The 20,206-nt window shown below is 39.9% G+C and overlaps 2 protein-coding genes across 5 annotated transcripts in view; one reads left to right on the top strand and one right to left on the bottom strand.

Annotated features, from left to right (window-relative positions):
• Positions 1 to 2,189, top strand: part of LOC124127771 (receptor-type tyrosine-protein phosphatase alpha-like) — a 32,568-nt gene extending 30,379 nt beyond the window's left edge. For all 4 annotated transcript variants that reach the window (XM_048399908.1, XM_048399907.1, XM_046491137.2 and 1 more), the window contains 4 exons: positions 97 to 222; positions 499 to 641; positions 763 to 898; positions 1,449 to 2,189. In XM_048399908.1, coding sequence (XP_048255865.1) covers positions 97 to 222; positions 499 to 641; positions 763 to 898; positions 1,449 to 1,520 — 477 coding nt within the window. In that variant the 3' untranslated portion in view covers positions 1,521 to 2,189. The remainder of the gene's footprint in view (positions 1 to 96; positions 223 to 498; positions 642 to 762; positions 899 to 1,448) is intronic.
• Positions 2,190 to 14,000: 11,811 nt separating this feature from the next.
• Positions 14,001 to 19,721, bottom strand: LOC124127769. The gene is made up of 5 exons (XM_046491134.2): positions 19,545 to 19,721; positions 17,082 to 17,393; positions 15,118 to 15,216; positions 14,776 to 14,895; positions 14,001 to 14,338 (listed from the first exon to the last, which is right to left on the bottom strand). The coding sequence occupies exons 1-5, from the start codon at positions 19,603 to 19,605 to the stop codon at positions 14,121 to 14,123; spliced, it is 810 nt and encodes a 269-aa protein (XP_046347090.2). The 5' UTR covers positions 19,606 to 19,721; the 3' UTR covers positions 14,001 to 14,120.
• Positions 19,722 to 20,206: the final 485 nt, after the last annotated feature.

The raw sequence follows: 20,206 nt of genomic DNA, 5'->3' as shown, positions 1-20,206 counted from the left end.
TGGACACAAAATGTCAATGAATTAAAAAATGTAAAATAATTTCAACTTCGGATATGAAATAGTTGCATGACAAACTCATATTGGTTTATGTTACAGAATGTGGAACATTTTCTTTCTACCCCTGGGAACAACCTTGACCTCAACTCAGTCAATGTCAACTGCATCGGAGAGACCAACGTCAATCCTGACATCACCCTGAGGAACTTCAAGATTCAGACTAGGGTGAGGGTCGGTCGGGTAGCCTAGTTGTTAAAGCGTTCGCTCGTCCCGCCGAAGACCCGGGTTCGATTCCCGACATGGGCACAATTGTGTGAAGCCAATTTCTGGTTTCCCCCGCCGGGATATTGCTGAAATATTGCTAAAAGCGACGTAAAACCATACTCACTCACTCAGACTAGAGTAAGAAACAGTTCGGGACTTGTTTGTAGACAATAATAGACTTGCCTGACAGTAATGTATCAACATGAAGGATTTTATATTGAATATTCTTTCATACAGGGTTCTTCAACACCGACGTCAGTGGACGTGTACCTCATGCACCAATTGTCTACAGTCTCCCATTCCTCTCTGCTTGAACTCATGGAAGCTATTGACCTTTCTGCAACGGGAGATAATTCACTTCCGGTCACGGTTGTGTTCAGGTGCGCAGTGACTTTTAACATTTAGCATAGGATTCCGAGGAAATGTAAATAATAAAATTATCGCATTATATGACCATTCAAAAGATCTTTTTAACCACCTTAAAGTGTGTCTGTATTTCAGCGAGGCAACGCGGCGGCAAGCTATTCTTTTCTGCATCCTCAACAACATCATTCAAGGTGTGAAGCATGACAGCACAGTAGAGATCTACAACAACATCAGATACATGACTCACCTCCTCCAAGACAACGTCACAGTGGTATGTAGATACTTATATTACTGACCCATATGCAGCATACCCGACTGGAGAAACACTGCTTTGGCAGCATCAGGGAAGAGGGCACTATCGTGACTATTGATCATGAGGTAGTGAGTTGGGTTTTGCAGCAATATCATGGCGATGAAATACCATAATGGGCTTCACATGTTGTACCCATGTGAACAATCAAACCCGGGCCTGATGCGAGACGAGCGAACACTTTAGCCACAAGGCTACCCTACCAGCCTGTCGTGTTGAGATAGAATGTAGTAACTAGGTTTGATTTGTACACATAGATTCTTTTCTCATTGAAGAGACACATTTCCTTCAAGATTGTATGTCATAAACTAAGACGCTAAGGGGCAGTTCAACTAAAACAATGTGTTCATGATCATGATGTTAAACTGCACTGTCACCGTATTGAACGGTGATTTTATCATGCATACCCACCAATGGTAAACAAGGCATGATGTCCTTTGTTAAGCATCAATTACCTTGTGTCGTGTTTAAACTCTTTTGGCGTTGTTCATTACTGTATCGTCCCTTTCAGGAGGACGTATCGCTATGTTTTGATGTTGCCTCAGCCTACCTGGACCCGGAGAGTGTCTATGCTAACTTGTAAAGCTTCTCATGCGTACATACACCGTGAGAGTCAACGTTAACTTGTACAGCTATACACATGTACATTCTCAGAGAGAGTCTACGCTGACCTGTACAACTACACACACATGTACATATTCACAGAGAGTCTACGCTAACTTGTAAAGCTCCCTACGTGTACACACACCCAGAGACAGTCTATGCTAACTGTACAACTACAAACACATGTATATACTCAGGGAGTGTCTGTGCTAACTTGTAAAGCTCCCCACGTGTACATACTCAGAGAGTGTCTATGCTAACTTGTAAGGCTCCCCACGTGTACATACTCAGAGAGTGTCTATGCTAACTGCACAACTACACACGCATGTGCATACTCAAAGAGTGTCAAATGCTAACTTGTAAAGCTCCCCACGTGTACACACTCACAGAAAGTCAATGCTAACTGCACAACTACACACACATGTATATACTCAGAGAGTGTCTATGCTAACTTGTAAGGCTCCCCACGTGTACATACTCAGAGAGTGTCTATGCTAACTGCACAACTACACATGCATGTACATACTCAGAGAGTGTCTATGCTAACTTGTAAGGCTCCCCACGTGTACATACTCAGAGAGTGTCTATGCTAACTGCACAACTACACACGCATGTACATACTCAGAGAGTGTCTATGCTAACTTGTAAAGCTCCCCACGTGTACACACTCAGAGAAAGCCAATGCTAACTGCACAACTACACACGCATGTACATACTCAGAGAGTGTCTATGCTAACTTGTAAGGCTCTCCACGTGTACATACTCAGAGAGTGTCTATGCTAACTCCACAACTACACACGCATGTACATACTCAGAGAGTGTCTATGCTAACTTGTAAAGCTCCCAACGTGTACACACTCAGAGAAAGTCAATGCTGACTGCACAACTACACACGCATGTATATACTCAGAGAGTGTCTATGCTAACTTGTAAAGCTCCCCACGTGTACACACTCAGAAAAAGCCAATGCTGACTGCACAACTACACACACATGTACATACTCAGAGAGTGTCTATGCTAACTAGTAAAGCTCCCCACGTGTACACACTCAGCGAGTGTCTATGCTGACTGCACAACTACACACGCATGTGCATACTCAGAGAGTGTCTATGCTAACTGCACAACTACACGCGCATGTACATACTCAGAGAGTGTCTATGCTAACTAGTAAAGCTCCCCACGTGTACACACTCAGCGAGTGTCTATGCTGACTGCACAACTACACACGCATGTGCATACTCAGAGAGTGTCTATGCTAACTGCGCAACTACACGCGCATGTACATACTCAGAGAGTGTCTATGCTAACTTGTAAAGCTCCCCACATGTACATACACAGAGGGTATCTATGCTAACTTGTAAATGTGCCTATATTTACACACACACAGTCTATGTCAACTTGCATGCCAAACTATTCACATCTACATGCTCAGAACGTCTGTGCCAACTGGTAAGGCTGTAGTGTATACGTACACAGAGAGGTAATGTCAACTTGTTAAAGCTGCCTTCACACGCAGAGGTTATGCTAAGGTGTACAGCTACCAACGTGTATACACACAGTCTATGTCAACTTGTTAAAGCTGCCTTCACACGCAGAGGTTATGCTAAGGTGTACAGCTACCAACGTGTATAAACACAGTCTATGTCAACTTGTTAAAGCTGCCTTCACACGCAGAGGTTATGCGAAGGTGTCAAACCACCCACATGTATAAACACAGTCTATGTCAACTTGCACAGCTGCGTTCACACAGAGTTAATGTCAACTAGTACAGCTGCCTTCATGTACATAGTCTATGCTAACTTGTAATTCTGTCCCCACACACAACGTTTATAGCAACAATGAAAAGGAAAACCCGAACGAGCCATTTTCCGTGAAAGTTTTTTTTAATACAAGAGACATATGTCTTGAGAAAATAGTCTTCATCAAATGTAAGATGTCATGAAAATACGAGTTTCGTTTTGAACTATCGCAGGGAGTGAACTTCGTATTGTGATAAATTTAATCAAAATGCATTATTGCTTAAATTTGTATGGAGTGTGCCAGACAACTCTTTAAATTGAATGTTTCTGCACAGAAATATAATAAAAAAAGTTTCAAATCCTTGACTGGTGTGGCCACATTTCTCCCTTATGAACATTTTGGAGCTATGGAATTACGTTAAAGAATTAGCTTGAGTACGGTGTACATATATAACCGCACAAGCTTTTGCCCTAATTTCAATCCTTTGTTCATGATCAAGGAACGTTGTTCAGGGTACCTTTATTTACACCATAAGTACATGTATGTCATCACATTATCAGGCGGTGGCCGGTATGCTACACGTAGTGTTGTACAGTTCCGTGACAGAGACGTATATATTACAGGGTGTGGTTCCTTCCTGTACAATGATAATCCGGAAAAGAGAGACTTGACCTCAACTGAGAACGATGTTATCTGCCTAAATGCCGTAATGAAGGGTAGATGCTCTTCGTGTAGATGGGAGAACAAAGCAGTGAAGATATCGCGTGTCAAGGGCGTATAATGCGTCACAACACACGGCTCACACGTGTTTGGGCATCCTTGATGTATCTAGGCGTATAATGCATCATACGACACAGCCCACGTGTTGGTACATCCGTGATGTATCCTCGGCGTACAATGCATCATAACACACTGAGCCGTGTCAGTATATCCTTGATGTATCTAGGCGTATAATGCATCATACGACACAGCCCACGTGTTGTTACATCCTTGATGTATCCTCGGCGTACAATGCATCATAACACACTGAGCCGTGTCAGTATATCCTTGATGTATCTAGGCGTATAATGCATCATACGACACAGCCCACGTGTTGGTACATCCTTGATGTATCCTCGGCGTACAATGCACCATAACACACTGAGCCGTGTCAGTATATCCTTGATGTATCTAGGCGTATAATGCATCATACGACACAGCACACGTGTTGTTACATCCTTGATGTATCCTCGGCGTACAATACATCATAACACACTGAGCCGTGTCAGTATATCCTTGATGTATCTAGGCGTGTAATGCATCATACGACACAGCACACGTGTTGTTACATCCTTGATGTATCCTCGGCGTACAATACATCATAACACACTGAGCCGTGTCAGTATATCCTTGATGTATCTAGGCGTATAATGCATCATACGACACAGCCCACGTGTTGGTACATCCTTGATGTATCCTCGGCGTACAATGCATCATAACACACTGAGCCGTGTCAGTATATCCTTGATGTATCCTCGGCGTACAATACATCATAACACACTGAGCCGTGTCAGTATATCCTTGATGTATCTAGGCGTATAATGCATCATACGACACAGCCCACGTGTTGGTACATCCTTGATGTATCTAGGCGTACAATGCACCATAACACACTGAGCCGTGTCAGTATATCCTTGATGTATCTAGGCGTATAATGCATCATACGACACAGCCCACGTGTTGGTACATCCTTGATGTATCCTCGGCGTACAATGCACCATAACACACTGAGCCGTGTCAGTATATCCTTGATGTATCTAGGCGTATAATGCATCATACGACACAGCCCACGTGTTGGTACATCCTTGATGTATCCTCGGCGTACAATGCACCATAACACACTGAGCCGTGTGTTATGATGCATTACACACAATTCTTGATATATCCTTGATGTATGTAGGGTTTGTAATGCATCTTAACACATGGCTCACGCGTGTTGGTACATCCTAGATGTATCTGGGGCGTACAATGCATCTTAACACATGGCTCACGCGTGTTGGTACATCCTTGATGTATCTGGGGCGTACAATGCATCTTAACACATGGCTCACGCGTGTTGGTACATCATTGATGTATCTGGGGCGTACAATGCATCTTAACACATGGCTCACGCGTGTTGGTACATCATTGATGTATCTATGGTGTACAATGCATCTTAACACATGGCTCACGCGTGTTGGTACATCCTTGATGTATCTGGGGCGTACAATGCATCTTAACACATGGCTCACGCGTGTTGGTACATCATTGATGTATCTATGGCGTACAATGCATCTTAACACATGGCTCACGCGTGTTGGTACATCCTTGATGTATCTGGGGCGTACAATGCACCTTAACACATGGCTCGTGCTCGTTGGTACATCCTTGATATATAGGTGTATACTCGATGTATATAGGGTGTATAATGCATCATAAGACACTGCTCGCGCGTGTTGGTATATCCTTGATGTATCTGGGGCGTACAATGCATTATACCACACGGCTCACGCATGTTGGTATATCCTTGATATATAGGGTGTACCCTTGATGTAAATAGGGTGTATAATGCATCATAACACACAGATGAGACGTGTCAGTATATCCTTGATGTATCTATGGCGTATAATGCATCATAAGACACAGCACACGTGCTGGTACATTCTTGATGCATCTAGGCCGTATAATGCATCATAAATATACATTGTCAATGGAAGAGAATAACCTGTCTAGATTATCAACCGAAACAGATTAAAATTTGGTGCAAAGGGCGAAATAGCTCTGAAAATAATGTGAATGACACACAAAATATCAGTGATGACACCAGGCGAGCGTGACCTGCCCTACCGGTAGCAGCCGTTAATCACAGAAGTTGCATAAATTAGTATTTACTGCCCGAATTCGCACAGCAGTACTCATGCAACGCGACGTCGGCCTGTCAACAAACCAGACAATCAAGTGATTGATAAACCAGAAAAGCCAGCGCACCTACTATTATAATTTTGCATTACGTCCGCTGTTTACAAGTGCAAAGATTCTGCTACTTAAAGGAAAGCGTTTAAGAAATATACATATGTGTGTGTGTGTGTGTGTGCGCGCGCGCGTGTGTGTGTGATGCTGTATGTTGTCAACTTTCCTGACAACCTGCCGAGAAAGCGAGTGAGCGAGTTCGATTTATTTGAACAGTATTTTAGTAATCTCAAGACGAAGTGGGATAAAAGACCGATTATCGATTTCGTGAAAATTGACGTCAGATGTAATTCCCTATATTGACTTGAACCATAAGTTAATGTGTTTTTTCAGGTGAACATTTGACTTCCCTTGGCATGTGTTTGTGACGGATGCCACCGGTGTGGCAGGATACGCTCACCTTTTCGCGAACGCCTGGTATTAGCACTATTTGACAGTGATTCATAAACATCTGCTCATCATGTAGTCGGAATCCTACAATCGACTCTGCTTTATGCAGAGATTTCTTGCGACTATGGGAAGGGGTTATGTGCCGCGTTTATGTTATTTACTAACTTTATAATAATATATAACTGATTAATATTTCTGATTAGTCAGGTAATAATCTATAAGCGTGATCAAACAGCTTATTTTGGGGACAGGATGTTTTCATTTTCCCAGAAGGAAAATATTGCTATACTTTGCATTTATTATAAACGCATCTGTTCGGTTCAATAAACATCATTATTGGTGTCTTCCGTTTACAAAACTTTATCAAATCCCAACCCTGATAAGACTGACGTTTTGAATGATGAAGTAATACAACGTCCATGACTAATGCACGTGTCAGTAAATTCGTTCCACGGTCAGTAAGCAGGGTTTAAAAGCTACCTGACGTTGTAACAACTACCTGACCACAGAGGACATTTTCCTTTCCAAAGACATTAATTGCGCAGTGTGGCATAAATACATTACCTCCTACTTTACATGAGAGATATGCAACTTCCTGATAGCGGAATAGAAATGTCTGTACACTGAATGAAAACAATATGTAAATACGGAAATAGAACACACAACAACCATCCTCTTAGGCATATATTTACGTATCATACATTCATCAATACGTCCCTATCCCTGAATGGCGAATGAGGGGATTTAGGCCACGCGGGCCTCCTGCTATTGCCAATAAACTGCAGGGCAAAAGAATACACCTATGTTTGATGGTAGCTGAACGTGAAACGAACAAGTTATAGGGTATTGCGATGGTGATGATTTTATTTCAAAGTTGTATATTGAACCTTGCCGTGCTTCAGCGAAGGTGTTCAAACTAGTAACGTTTGATCACGTTTGTAATCATTAATGTTTGGTCAAATCCAGTTTTTAAGTGTATACTTTCATGCTGTTTAACACACTAGGGAATATCCTTGTCAATAGTGGCTAATGTACATGGATATATGTGGGTCAGTAACTTCCAGTATATGTTGCGTTGATGGTGCTAAATATTCAGCCATAATCCAGCCATGTCATCATGGAAGCATGTTAAACACTCGACTGGATACGAGTGCACTCAGGCTACAATTATTAGAAAACCGATGTGCTCCAGATATGAAAAAAACCCTCAATTTCATGTTTACAAAAGAAGATCAGATGACACTCATCATGAAATTATGTAAAGAACAGATTTAATAAAAATACCCACCTGTCCTGATGTTTTAAGTCATATGTCTACAAAAAAGAGACATACAAATATTCCGTCATCACGGTCCCATCTCTTGTTCCGCTGGTCGGACCATTGCAGCTTGTGTACATGAGAACGACTATACATGAGGTTTCTATAAGACAAAAGCTAAATAGACGTTCATCTGGTAATTATTATATTAATGTAACAGAGGTTACAGAAGCAATAGCATTACTGAAAAAAAAGATTCCTATCAATTTACTGTTGTACATCTGATCTTCTAATTGCAGGTAGTGATGCTACAAACCATACAAAATCGAAGGCAAAGGAAACTTTGATAATTCCTTTATAAATATTAATAAAATAACGATGAGAGTGATCATATGACTTATTGATCAATCGCCTGTATAAACCAGTTGTCAAACCAGATCAGGGTAGCATGTGCGTTGGGCTGAAAACTCATAGTCGCATTTCAAATTATCTGTCCCTGTCAAACTGATGTACAGCTCGATTTGGGAATAAAATAGGAAATTTGCTTATTGCAATTTATTCCAAATGTTTACAGAATCCTCATTAAGCCCTGGTACACTTAAAATGTTTGACAAGAGCAGTTTTGAGTCATAGGCTTCCCGAAGATCACAATATGTAAATAGTTGACACAAGCTACGTTTGACTTTGAGTATAAATGTACAAGAAGCATAAAACTGCACTTCGTCTGCAAAATTCAATAGATATCTCTGCCCTCCAGATTCTATGTGAGTAATGGTATCCGAGTAAAATACTTTGTTGTATACATTTAGTTAGGAAGGGTTCGTAAAAGGAAACTGTAGCGCATTGAAGTCTCCATCTGATATACCATAGTTTATATTTGTGGGGCATGACAATATCAACTTAGTTCCTGAATTCATTCATAAAACTGATACAGCCTTAAATGCACAAACTGACAACATTTCTTGTGAAGACACGTATGCATTCATATAAATAATTAACATAGAATAGAGATTGCGAGAGTTAGATTTGTCACTAGAGTGTAATAACTACATGTGTGTCTTGTAAGCACAATATATAAATACCAAAGGTCAGAACAATCAGACCTGGTTATATAATTACGATAAATTAGAAATATTTACGCACACATGTAACTTTAATCAGTATACAGTTATTTTCGATTGAGAGTTGTACACATTATACATGTACATTGCGTTGTTTTTGCCACACTGAACTGATCATTCTAATCATACTCCGCTGTTTAATATATAGAGAAAAACACAAAGATTATTTATCCGACCCTTGTATACAACTCAACAGACAATATGTGAAATATTTTATGTGATATAAGCGACTGAGTTTAATAACCTGACCCTGGTATCATACCTCACAGGGCAAAATATCGAAAATCTTGAAATATGTATTTGCATATGCAAAACATATTGTTTGTTGGCATACGTGACCAAATACACAATGAAAAGGAGATGTCAAGTAGTAGAAAACTACTTGGATGCACTGACAATTGATGAACATACCCCATTAATTACAGACTAATACAAGATAATACCTGTCTTACTGACCGTCTGTCTGATTGTAATACCCTGTACAGTACGTGTAAAAGTTGCCTTAATGTACAAGGTCAACTGTTATATCACAAGGACACTTAGCACTGGCACACAGAAAGATCCATAGTAAATAGATCGTTTTAAATAAAAAAAACATTGAAATTGAAGTATATGTGTCTAATGCAAATGCGTATATAATAATCAGTTTTGTAGGAGTACATGCAATGCACTTCATATTATTATCAACGTTCACTGTGTGACCACACAAATTTTGACGTCCCTCCATTCATGTACATTGTAGGTGTTTTTTAACCAAGTACCTGTACATGTACACACATTAATTGTAATAAAACCAAATACAATACAATATTTGTTTCCCTCTCCTGTTTGGGCGTAGAATTTATTGAAACGATCTGAAAATATCTAAATGCTCTCATATTTTCATCGCCAATCGACATTTCAGTAAGTAAACTGTGACACTCAAATCCACGGGTGTCATGAAACAAACCCAAAATAGAGAGTTGAACATTTTGCAGTGATAGTGAACACACATTGACTTGAAATGACCTAACCTCAGGTCAAAGGAATAACTTTAAGAACAAAACAAACCCAAACCCAAATGAATAATATACATTGTATTTTTTAAAGGAAATTGATCTTGGAAATATAGTTAACATCTTCCATTGATTCTGTACGTGTTTGTATTGGTCACACTGTAGTGAGGAAAAGAATCAGTAAAAAGGAAGAGAAACAAAAGTTTTTGTCGTGTCCTGAAGTCAAATAGCGAAATTTCCGCGGAGAAGCTGCGAATGATCCGAAAATAATCCGTATCAATGAATTTCTGCGAAAACTAAATCATGTTTTATAGCCCAAATTAGGATTTTTTAGGAATATTACGCCGCCCACGCATGGGGGCGCTATTGTAATACGAATTCATTAAATCAGGCTAAATCTAAATAGATTCTACTATAATGTGAATGGTTTGCATTTAAGGTTTGATGAATAAAAACCAGATTGTATATTATTTCCTGCCACACTGATATTGTCCGTAAATATTCTTTTTGGCATGAGTATTTGCCTCATGATCAATTTGCATTGATTTCTTTTCTTGTGGGACTGGGCGCTAGCCTTGTGGTACAAGCGTCCGCTCGTCACGAATAAGACCCGGGTTCGATTCCCCTCATTGGTACAATGTGTGAAGTCCATGTCCGGTGTCCCTCGCCGTGATATTGCTGGAATATTGCTAAAAGCGGCGTTTGACCATACTCACTCGCTCTTGTCTTGTACAAATCTACGAGTATATACATGTATACTCGCATATTGTAGGTCTTTGGGGTCTTTGAAAGGCATTTAGAAGTGATACACATAAGGAAGAGAATATATGGATGTCAACTTCTTTATTATGAGGAACACAACGTTTCGGAATATATGCTCACTCCTTTCACCCGACAAGAAAACATTGATGCAGAGCATCAAACTTCCCCGCCATATGTGATGCCTCACAAACGCATAATTATGATGTTACTGAAAGGCATGATGGAGCATAATTATATTAACCACAAATAACACAACGCTGTTGTGGAAAAAAATATTATTTATTTTGAGTATTGGGCAATACAGTTGATACATTTGCATAGGGTAGGTCTATTTAAAAATAGTTTCTTGTTTAACGCCGCACTCAGCATTATTCCAGCCATATGACGGAGGTCTGTAAATAATCCAGTCTGGACCAGATCATCCAGTGATTGACACCAAGAGCATCGAAATACGCAATTGGAATATGATGTTATGCATCGACCAAATCGGCGAGCCTGACTACCCAATCCTGTTCGTCGCCTCTTACGGCAAGCATAGGTTGCTGAAGACCTATTCTTACCTGGGTCTTTATTTAAAAAGTAGATCGAAGGAAAAGGAAGCAATTTCTGGCACAAATGTAAACATGTGGAAATAGTATCAAAACTGCCAACAACATTGGCAGATGCACATACTCAAAAAATAGATCACATTCTTTTTACACTTAGCATTTGGTTATAATAATGTAAATGAAAATACTAAGGGCTCCATATGGCAAAAAAAGTCATACTAGATAAGGTCTTTTTGTCACAACCACAGATGCACATACTCAAAATATTATCACGTAGTTGGAAAACATTTCAATACCGGGACTAATCAATAATTGAGATTCCTCGTCTCTTGTTTTACGTTTTTTGGTCAGTTTTTTTTTGTATTTCTTTCTTTCAAAGAATAGTAATTGTGATCATGATGAGTTGAGTTAGTTGTTTTTTTTCTATATACTGTTTTTTATCCAGTGTCAGTAACTGTTGTGGAATGTGGTTTACTTGTAACAATGACTGATTTGAGTTCATATGATGATGATTGATTGGTTTGTCGTTTAACGTCGCACTCAGCAATATCCCAGCTATATGACGGCGGTCTGTAAATAATCGAGTCTGGACCAGACAATCCAGTGCCTAATATCATGAGCATCGATCCACGCAATTGGGATCGACGCCTCTTGCGACAAGCATAGTAGCCTGATATATATATACTGTTAAGATGTAACATGACAATTCATCCATACTACTAAACAGAAGTAAAACCGCTTGTCCATTCGGATCAATCTGACCAAGACCATTCCGCTGATGACAGTCAAATAATGCATACGAATCGAAATCCGTAAAAATTGCAATGGAGACATCATTAAAAGTTACCAAAAGTGACGGGGATATCAATATTGCTTTTTGAAATGATTCTATGAAATTTGTTTTCCCTGCTTCAATATTTTGAGCACCTGTGACGGAGCCATAAAACTGATCTGTTATGTAGACAATATCGCTTGAGGAAGTGGCTGCTGGGGACTGATTATGACCTAAATACTCCTCATAGCCTTCGGTGTTAACTTTGTGGCTGTAGAGAGCTGTGCCTTCATCCAACAGATTATCGAGGTCAGTGGAACACGGTACAGACGCAAATAGATTTGAGCTATTGGACACAAAATATATGAATGACCAGAGCTACGGCTGTACATTGAATTCCATTAAACGGTTGAAAAATAATACAGCCTTGATGCAAATTCGCTGACACACTACTCCGATTTTGCTTTGACTTTGCTACCAAACGTTTCACATGTGGTTATGTGCGGTGAACTGATTAAAAAACACACACGGGGGACTAGGTTAATTCAAAATACGGAATATAACTATTCCAAATATTTCCAGTGAACATGAGCATCCAAACAATCAAAAGTGTGGTATGTAGAATATGGAATTCAGCCATATTACATTTAAATTATTACTGTTATTTACGAGCTCCGGAGCACAGTTCTTCTTTTGTATACACCGTGAAAATCAGAAAATTAGTCGTTGAGGAAAAAAGGACATCGGATTACACATGAATGGTTTAATAATGTCAGCTAATGACCAGAAACGGTCAGATACATCAATTAACTACATAAAGACGATTTTGAAGTATCTCTTATTGCTGGAAAAGAATAGCATCAACATTCGACGCACATGATTTGTATGTTTTGTTTCCGTAAATGCGTGGCTTGAAATTTCAAATAAACCAACATGTCGACATACATGCCACAAATTTAACGTTTCCCGTATACTTCCCCGCCTTAAGGGCGGGGAAGAATGAAGGAGTAAACATATACTCCGAAACGTTGTGTTCCTCATGATAAAGAAGTTGACATCCATATATTCTCTTCCTTACGCATATAGTAGTTTCGTACCTACCACTGTGACACTGGCGTTATCTCAGTTCATGTCTGTACTAGGTTAAACCACACATAGGGAGAGACATCCTTATCAGGAAGACCACCCAGGTATTGTTGGTAACAATATGAAGGGCATTACCCCAACATGCTGATTATACGCATGTGCATCAGACGCATATACTTCAATTTCAATTGTTTTTAAAATATATCCAAATAGCAACTTTTCTGTCTGTATCATATGCCAAGTGCCATGGGCATATAGCAAAAGACATTTGTACATTGAACCAGGTTTTACACGTACTGTACAATATATTACAATCAGACAATCTTAACTGGCTTGTATTCGTTTGTAATTACAACGTTATGTCCCCAGCGCATCCAATAAGTTTCGTACACTTTCACATACCATTCTCTTTATCTGTTTGGTCACGTGTGTCAACGCCATTGATTTCTGATACCTGTATGATCATATGTTATGCGATGCATGGAAATACATATTTCAAGATTTTACTTATTTAGCCGTTTGCGGTATCATGAAGGGGTTAACCTGAATCCTACAGAATTTGAAATCAATGTCAAACAAGAAAAAGTAAACTGTGTGTGTCATCGTAGCATCAGGGTGGTGGCATATGAAAGTTTGCTGTTCGTTTGTTAGTTGTTTAACGCCACACTCAACAATATTCTAGCTGTATGACGGCGGTCTGCAAATAATCGAGTCTGGACTACAGAATCCAGTGATTGACATCAATAACATCGATCCACGCAATGGGGGTACGATGTCATGCATCAACCAAGTCAGCGAGCCTGACCACCCGATCCCGTTAGTCGCCTATTTCGACAAGCATAGTCGCCATTTATGGCAAGCATGGATTGCTGAAGACCTATTCTGCCCCGGATCTTCACGGGTCTCATATGAACGATGCTTCAGGTGCGAATAGGGTTCCTTTCAGCATCAGTGATCCCCACAAAACTGTAATACTGTTCATCTCCAGTATCCATTGCAACTGTCACATCATTGACGGCGTTGGAAACTGGAGTATTGGCGTAGTTTGGTGCCTCAACCCCACCCTGCACTGGAGAATACAGGTGCTCCATGTCTTCACGTGCAGATATAGAATCGTACGTGTTAGCTGTGTTGACACCTGCAACATAATCGATTTGTCTACTCACACCAAATTTTGAAATATTGTTTGTAATATTTTGCTTATTCCCTAGTACAGCCGGAAACCAAGGGACATGATCAACATACTATCCTATTGTAGTCCAGCTGTGGTACACTTTGCAGCCATTATTTGGTTTGATTTAAATACCAAGTTCATTCTATAATTAGCTGGCTACTTACACTACATCTGATAAGTAACTTCCTCTATTTTCGCGAACTTTTCGCGATATTTTGACGCCACTCTTGTGGCATTAACGCGGAATTATCGCGCCACTTTGGAGACATTAACGCGAAACGATTGCACCCATTTCGAGACTCTTTCGCGCGAGAATATTTTACAGGATCGCGGCAATTTTGCGACACTTTCACGGCAACAAGATGGAACACATGTTCACGAGTAATAGTTTCAACCCTCACCTCCTTTCCTGCAATGTTTAAAGCATGTGATGAGGATGGCGACAGTCACGACGCTGCCTGCCACAGTGCCGCCCACACTTGCAGCCACGAGGTATATGATCTCGCGTGAGCTGTCACGTGCTGTGAAGAACAGATGTCAATGTAAGAAATATTGTGTTATATTCTCTTAATTTCGTTATATACGTTCGTTCTCGTATTGTACATAGTGTTTTATGATACAGCTCTGCTACACTCTGAGACATTTACAAACATTTTTGTGAAATTTGAAACATTTGTAAAATGACTGGTTGCATTTATGCCATGTTAAAATATTGTTAATCAAATGACACTTAAACTACGTACGTGGACACTTTGTGCTCGTGCTTATGGTGTCAGGAGTTGTAAATGACGACACATCTGTTGCCCTTGTCGTTGTAGCACCAAATGGCTTCCCCTCAATGTCTAGTAGGATATACATATTTTCATAATATAAAATTGGCATGTAATGGTTAAAAAGGTGGAAAAGGTATTTTGTAGACGTTTATCTGACATTTATCTGGGAAATATGTGTGGAGACGTTTCTTTTACTGAAAAATCATTCTTCATTTTCATTTGTCCAATGTTAGGATGCTTGAAACCAACATAACGTCTTTTCCACAAACGGTTTTGCCCTGTTTTAATTCCGTCGTTATTACATAATGTTATCTTATGTTATCTAAATGTCAGCCTTCACTATGTCTGGCAATTCAATAGAGTGAACAGTCTATCCATTTCACAACAAGGAACCACATATCCATTATGGGTATTGAGAGTAACATACACATCACACATTTCACGTTGTTTCTGTTCGGGTTGTAACCCGAGGCAGGTCGCAGATGTAAACCACTTATAACACAGGTAAGGTGCTGACAAACTGAGAAACATCAGGGGTGACGCAAATAGAAAACGTCAACGCAATAGAATAACCAATACAAAAAAAACATATTCTTTACTGTCACACCTCCAATTAACAGAATATTTAGCGGGGCTACTGATGTCACCAAATATACGAGGGATCATTGAGATGTTGTGAGCCTCAGATAGTAAGATTAAACCTGAAGACATTGAAATAATTTAATTGTTTAACATAATCCCTTTACACAGTATTACACGTAGAGAGCGGAGAGATCTTATCCCAGCTTCGTAGTCCTTTTCTTTGCCGTTCTCCACAATTGCTATGACGTGATCGTTCGAGTCGAAATGGATTCCAGCTATAGCTTCATTCGTGTTTGGGAATAGATGGAAATCTGACGGAGCCATATCCGGAAAATAGTGGGTGTTGAAGTAGTTTAAAGCCGCAATCGTAATTTGTCGTATTGACAATGCTTGATTTATGAACTGGCGCATTGTCCTGATGGACAAGCACACCGTCTCTCAGCTTCCCATGTCTCGTTGTCTAAATTTTATCCCGTAACTCTAGCATAATATGCTCCGTTTATTAACTGGCCCCCATTCACAGTTGCAATACGCTTTTTAAAGAGACAGATTATCAAGTGCATGGTTCGTTGTTCTATCAGATGTCAAAAGTATTGAAACCCAACGATCTGATACTTTCCACTATCGCGAAGGTATCTGTGACAATGGAATGAACTCTCACTTGGAAATGCCCAGTAATGAACCAGCATTATGGATTGTCTGGTTTAAGTATGGTGTTGCTGAAGTGACAGGGGGTCGTCTTGACCTGCCAAGCTGCTGACCAGCTCTTTTATGGTTGGTTGGTTTGTTGCGTTACGCCGCACTCAGCAATATTCCAGCTATATGAAGTGGGGTATGTAAAAAATCGAGCCTGGACCAGACAATCCAGTGATTGATATCATGAGCATCGATCCTCGCAATTGGGACCGATGACGTGTATCAACCAAGTCAGCGAGCCTGACCACCCGAACACGTTAGTCGCCTCTTACGACAAGAATAGTCGCCTTTTACGGCAAGAATGGATTGCTGAAGAGCTATTCACGGGTCTTCACGGGTCTTTCATGGTTGAAAAGGATGGGACATCCTTCCTTAGTGTTATGCCCGTTTCTGGCTTTCGGTGTTAAGTCATTTTTCTTCAAATACTTCATCACTGCACATTACTCAAATTTCTCTATTTACAAAGAGTTACATTCCACCTAGTTTTACTGACATGTCACAACGAAACAGATGGTTCAATTTTTATGGCTATTCCTCATGACATCATGAAGTATCCACAACTTAAGATTTCACTATTACGCAATTTTTTCTATGTCAAGCATGGAAAGAACAATTCTAACCTGGGTCTTCAATATTTCCATCCTTCTTTTACTCACTTATCATCAGTATGTTGCTCGTTGTTATGCCCTTGCACCACCAAGTAGTACCGTTATCTATAGACGAGTTGATCCTGATGGTCACATTGTGTTGGAGGGCATGACAGTGAACATTGATACGCCCTGACCGGTAGCTGTTTTTGACACTAGAGTCAATGTTATAGATAGTGGATGTCCCTTGTGTTACAAAGACCCTGGTGCCATCGCGGAACCAGGATACATCTCTGCGGTCCATTGGTGATTTGCTGCAGATCATGGTGTAGAGCTCGCCATCAGATGATGTTGGTGTGGAAGTGGTCAGGACAGTGTGACCTTAAAGAAATTTGAGTATATCTCATGGATATATTATTTAGAAAAGGTAATTCATAATATATATGATTGGTACAACAATCCCATGTTTTGGGAAATGATGGCTCACGAGAGAACATACAGAGTAAAGGTTGCTATAAATTTTCAGTTTATAACACTGGTGCTGTTAGTCAGCCGCAAACAAATAACAGTTGGTGATAAAACAATGCAGCAGAGGGTTTGGGTGATACTGGGTGGTTAGGATCACAAGCTCAGGGTCCTTTTCCGCTCTACACGCAACCCAGACAGCGTTCTGTTTCACCTTTCAGACAAGCCAGCTTAATTCAAGCAAATACTCTGCAGGGTTGCTGAACCTCTCAACACACTCTACATATGTTCGTTGCAGTGTTCGTTCACATAGCCTCTCCTTGAAAACATCTGGGCAGATTTGATATGGCACTTTGCATGGTTGACAGTGATTTCTGTACCGTCCAGCAGTACAGGATCATCAACAAAATCAACACTGACATTGAGATTATGTCGCATAACCTTGGCTCGTTCAAGAAAACCCTGTTTTCATCATGAGTCATGACATGCTTCACAAGTGGATCATTAGACAAAAAAGCGTGTGAAAAGTGCACAAAACAATTATATTTTAAAGAGCGTCCACGTTAATCAAACCACGCCTTCCCATTATGACTGGTAAATATAAGCGATTGGGGGAAGAGCGGGGGTAATAATAATAATAATAATAATAATAATAATAATAATAAATAAATGTTATATATTTGTAGGTTATAACTTTTACAATACATTCATACCAAATTCAACGATTTATCATAATTGTGATTTTTTAATTTGATTACGACCTGCAAACTATTGCTTATACAGTTGAAAAAGAATGAAACCATTAGATTTTCGGGAAAACCAGGTCACTGTCCGGATAATACATCACGACTCCCAAAGCTGACCGATGACACTGCATCCTGACTCTGTCATGCATGCTTATTGATGTACATGTGCTCGTGACCGTCCTTGTATTACTCATCCCGTGACAGAACATCACAATGCTGCTGCAACATGACCAGGTTATGTTCCCTTACGATGACAACGTCTAGCATCACAGTAGATAGTCTAATAATTTTGATATATAGAGAATCAACGAGTGATGATATATTTGATATCAAAAGACACCAGGGTGAGATTTATCGTCCAACATCATCCTTCCAACTTTTTCAGTTTGTAGACAGTAATAAACAGTGTCTTAAGTGTAAAAAGTACTGTTAACAGCTTCAGTAGCAGAGCCATCGATTGTGTCGTCATGGTAACAATGACGTCACAATGGTCTGCAAAGCATTGTGATGCAATTTCATTGGAGCGATATCTACAAGCGATTTGGAGCCAGTTTTGGATGATAAATGAATATGTAGGTTCTCTTTTCATATGCTTTAAAATAACATAATACCGGTTTTATATCAAATTTAACTTACTTCGCCTCAATTCCAGCCCCATGTTAGGATTCCGGGCCCAAGGGCATGTGTTATTTGTAGAACTCACACATTATTCTTATTTATGTCACTGGTTATCTTCGAAATTTAACGTGTGTCCGTATCTGAGTGAGTGAGTGAGTTGGGTTTTACGCCGCCTTTAACAGTATTCCAGTTATATCACGGCGTGTCAGCTTAATGTGGGAGGAAAGCCCGAAGTGATGCAGCTCTCAGATGTTTACCACTTCGGTGAAATCCACGAGTACGGGTATGGTGCTGACAAACCTAGAAACATAATCGGGGCGAACCGGGATTCGAACACACAATCATAGGCTTCTGGCGTGCCCAAGGGACGCAACTCTGCACAGCGAATCGCAGTGCCTTAGACGACTTGGCCACCCGTGCCTCCGTGCCCATATCTGAACATGTTCAATTAAGTAATATAAATAAGCGTGTCGCATTAACTTTATGAGTGAGAATGTATATGGGGAATAAGTGCATTGTGAGATCTCATCGGAACATGTTTATGTCAAGGAAGTTTGCCTTATTAGATCTATGCATGATCATGCATATAAGAAAAAAACCCGTGACTTCTTGATCTAACATGAACATGTTTATGTCAAATAAACATGATATGTAAAGTATAGCTCAAGCTCAAAGCGTCAATACAAGCAATTTTAACACTTACCTTTCACTTTGTAAATTCTCCACAAGACACACAACATCAACAGGGTCATTTGAATTCGCATTATGAAGAAGAAACGAAAGCTTTGAAGCTTCTTGTCAAAATATCTTAAACTGAGGACCTAATCCCTTCTGCAAGAGCTCGGTCACAACATTGATTCACAAGACTATGCTACAGCTGCGAGAGGACTCATTTACACTTAAGCACATGCCAGCAACATTACATTAATTTCCTGCTCTTCATAGCCCGGACATGATAACTCGGAAATATTATCACGTGGACGTGAATAGTCATGAGCTGAATGTTGCTTATACACTATTTCTTCTTCGATACACTTTAATTGGATAATATCAATTTAACAATGGAAAGGTTCTTGTTGTTAAGCTACGTTTTGGGTGGATGTGGGTGTGTACATACATAATCTATTATAATATGCAATCGTTTTTTACCCTTTGTCCTTGCTTTTATTACCTTACGATCCATGGAAATACTCCTTTGTCTAAAATTACAACACACACCAAAAATCTGAAGTTCATTGTACCCATTACCGTTAAAATTTATTGACATGTGCTATGTTCTAAACTGTCAGTACTAACAGCCGTAATGTCCTTTGAGTGAGTTGGGTTTAACGCCGCTTTTAACAGTAATCCAGTGTCAGCTTAATG

The sequence above is a fragment of the Haliotis rufescens genome, unplaced genomic scaffold, assembly GCF_023055435.1.
Source record: "Haliotis rufescens isolate VD_foot unplaced genomic scaffold, xgHalRufe1.0.p SCAF_2, whole genome shotgun sequence".
Classification (NCBI taxonomy): domain Eukaryota; kingdom Metazoa; phylum Mollusca; class Gastropoda; order Lepetellida; family Haliotidae; genus Haliotis; species Haliotis rufescens.
This window is presented reverse-complemented; position numbering and strand designations above follow the sequence as displayed.

Excerpts from the sequence above, each read along its gene's own strand:
- LOC124127769 (XM_046491134.2), bottom strand. The coding sequence starts at position 19,605 with ATGCGAATTCAAATGACCCTGTTGATGTTGTGTGTCTTGTGGAGAATT. Across the intron at positions 17,394-19,544 it reads GAGAATTTACAAAGTGAAAG|GTCACACTGTCCTGACCACT; the intron begins GTAAGTGTTAAA and ends AATTTCTTTAAG. Across the intron at positions 14,339-14,775 it reads TAAACATTGCAGGAAAGGAG|GTGTCAACACAGCTAACACG; the intron begins GTGAGGGTTGAA and ends ATTATGTTGCAG.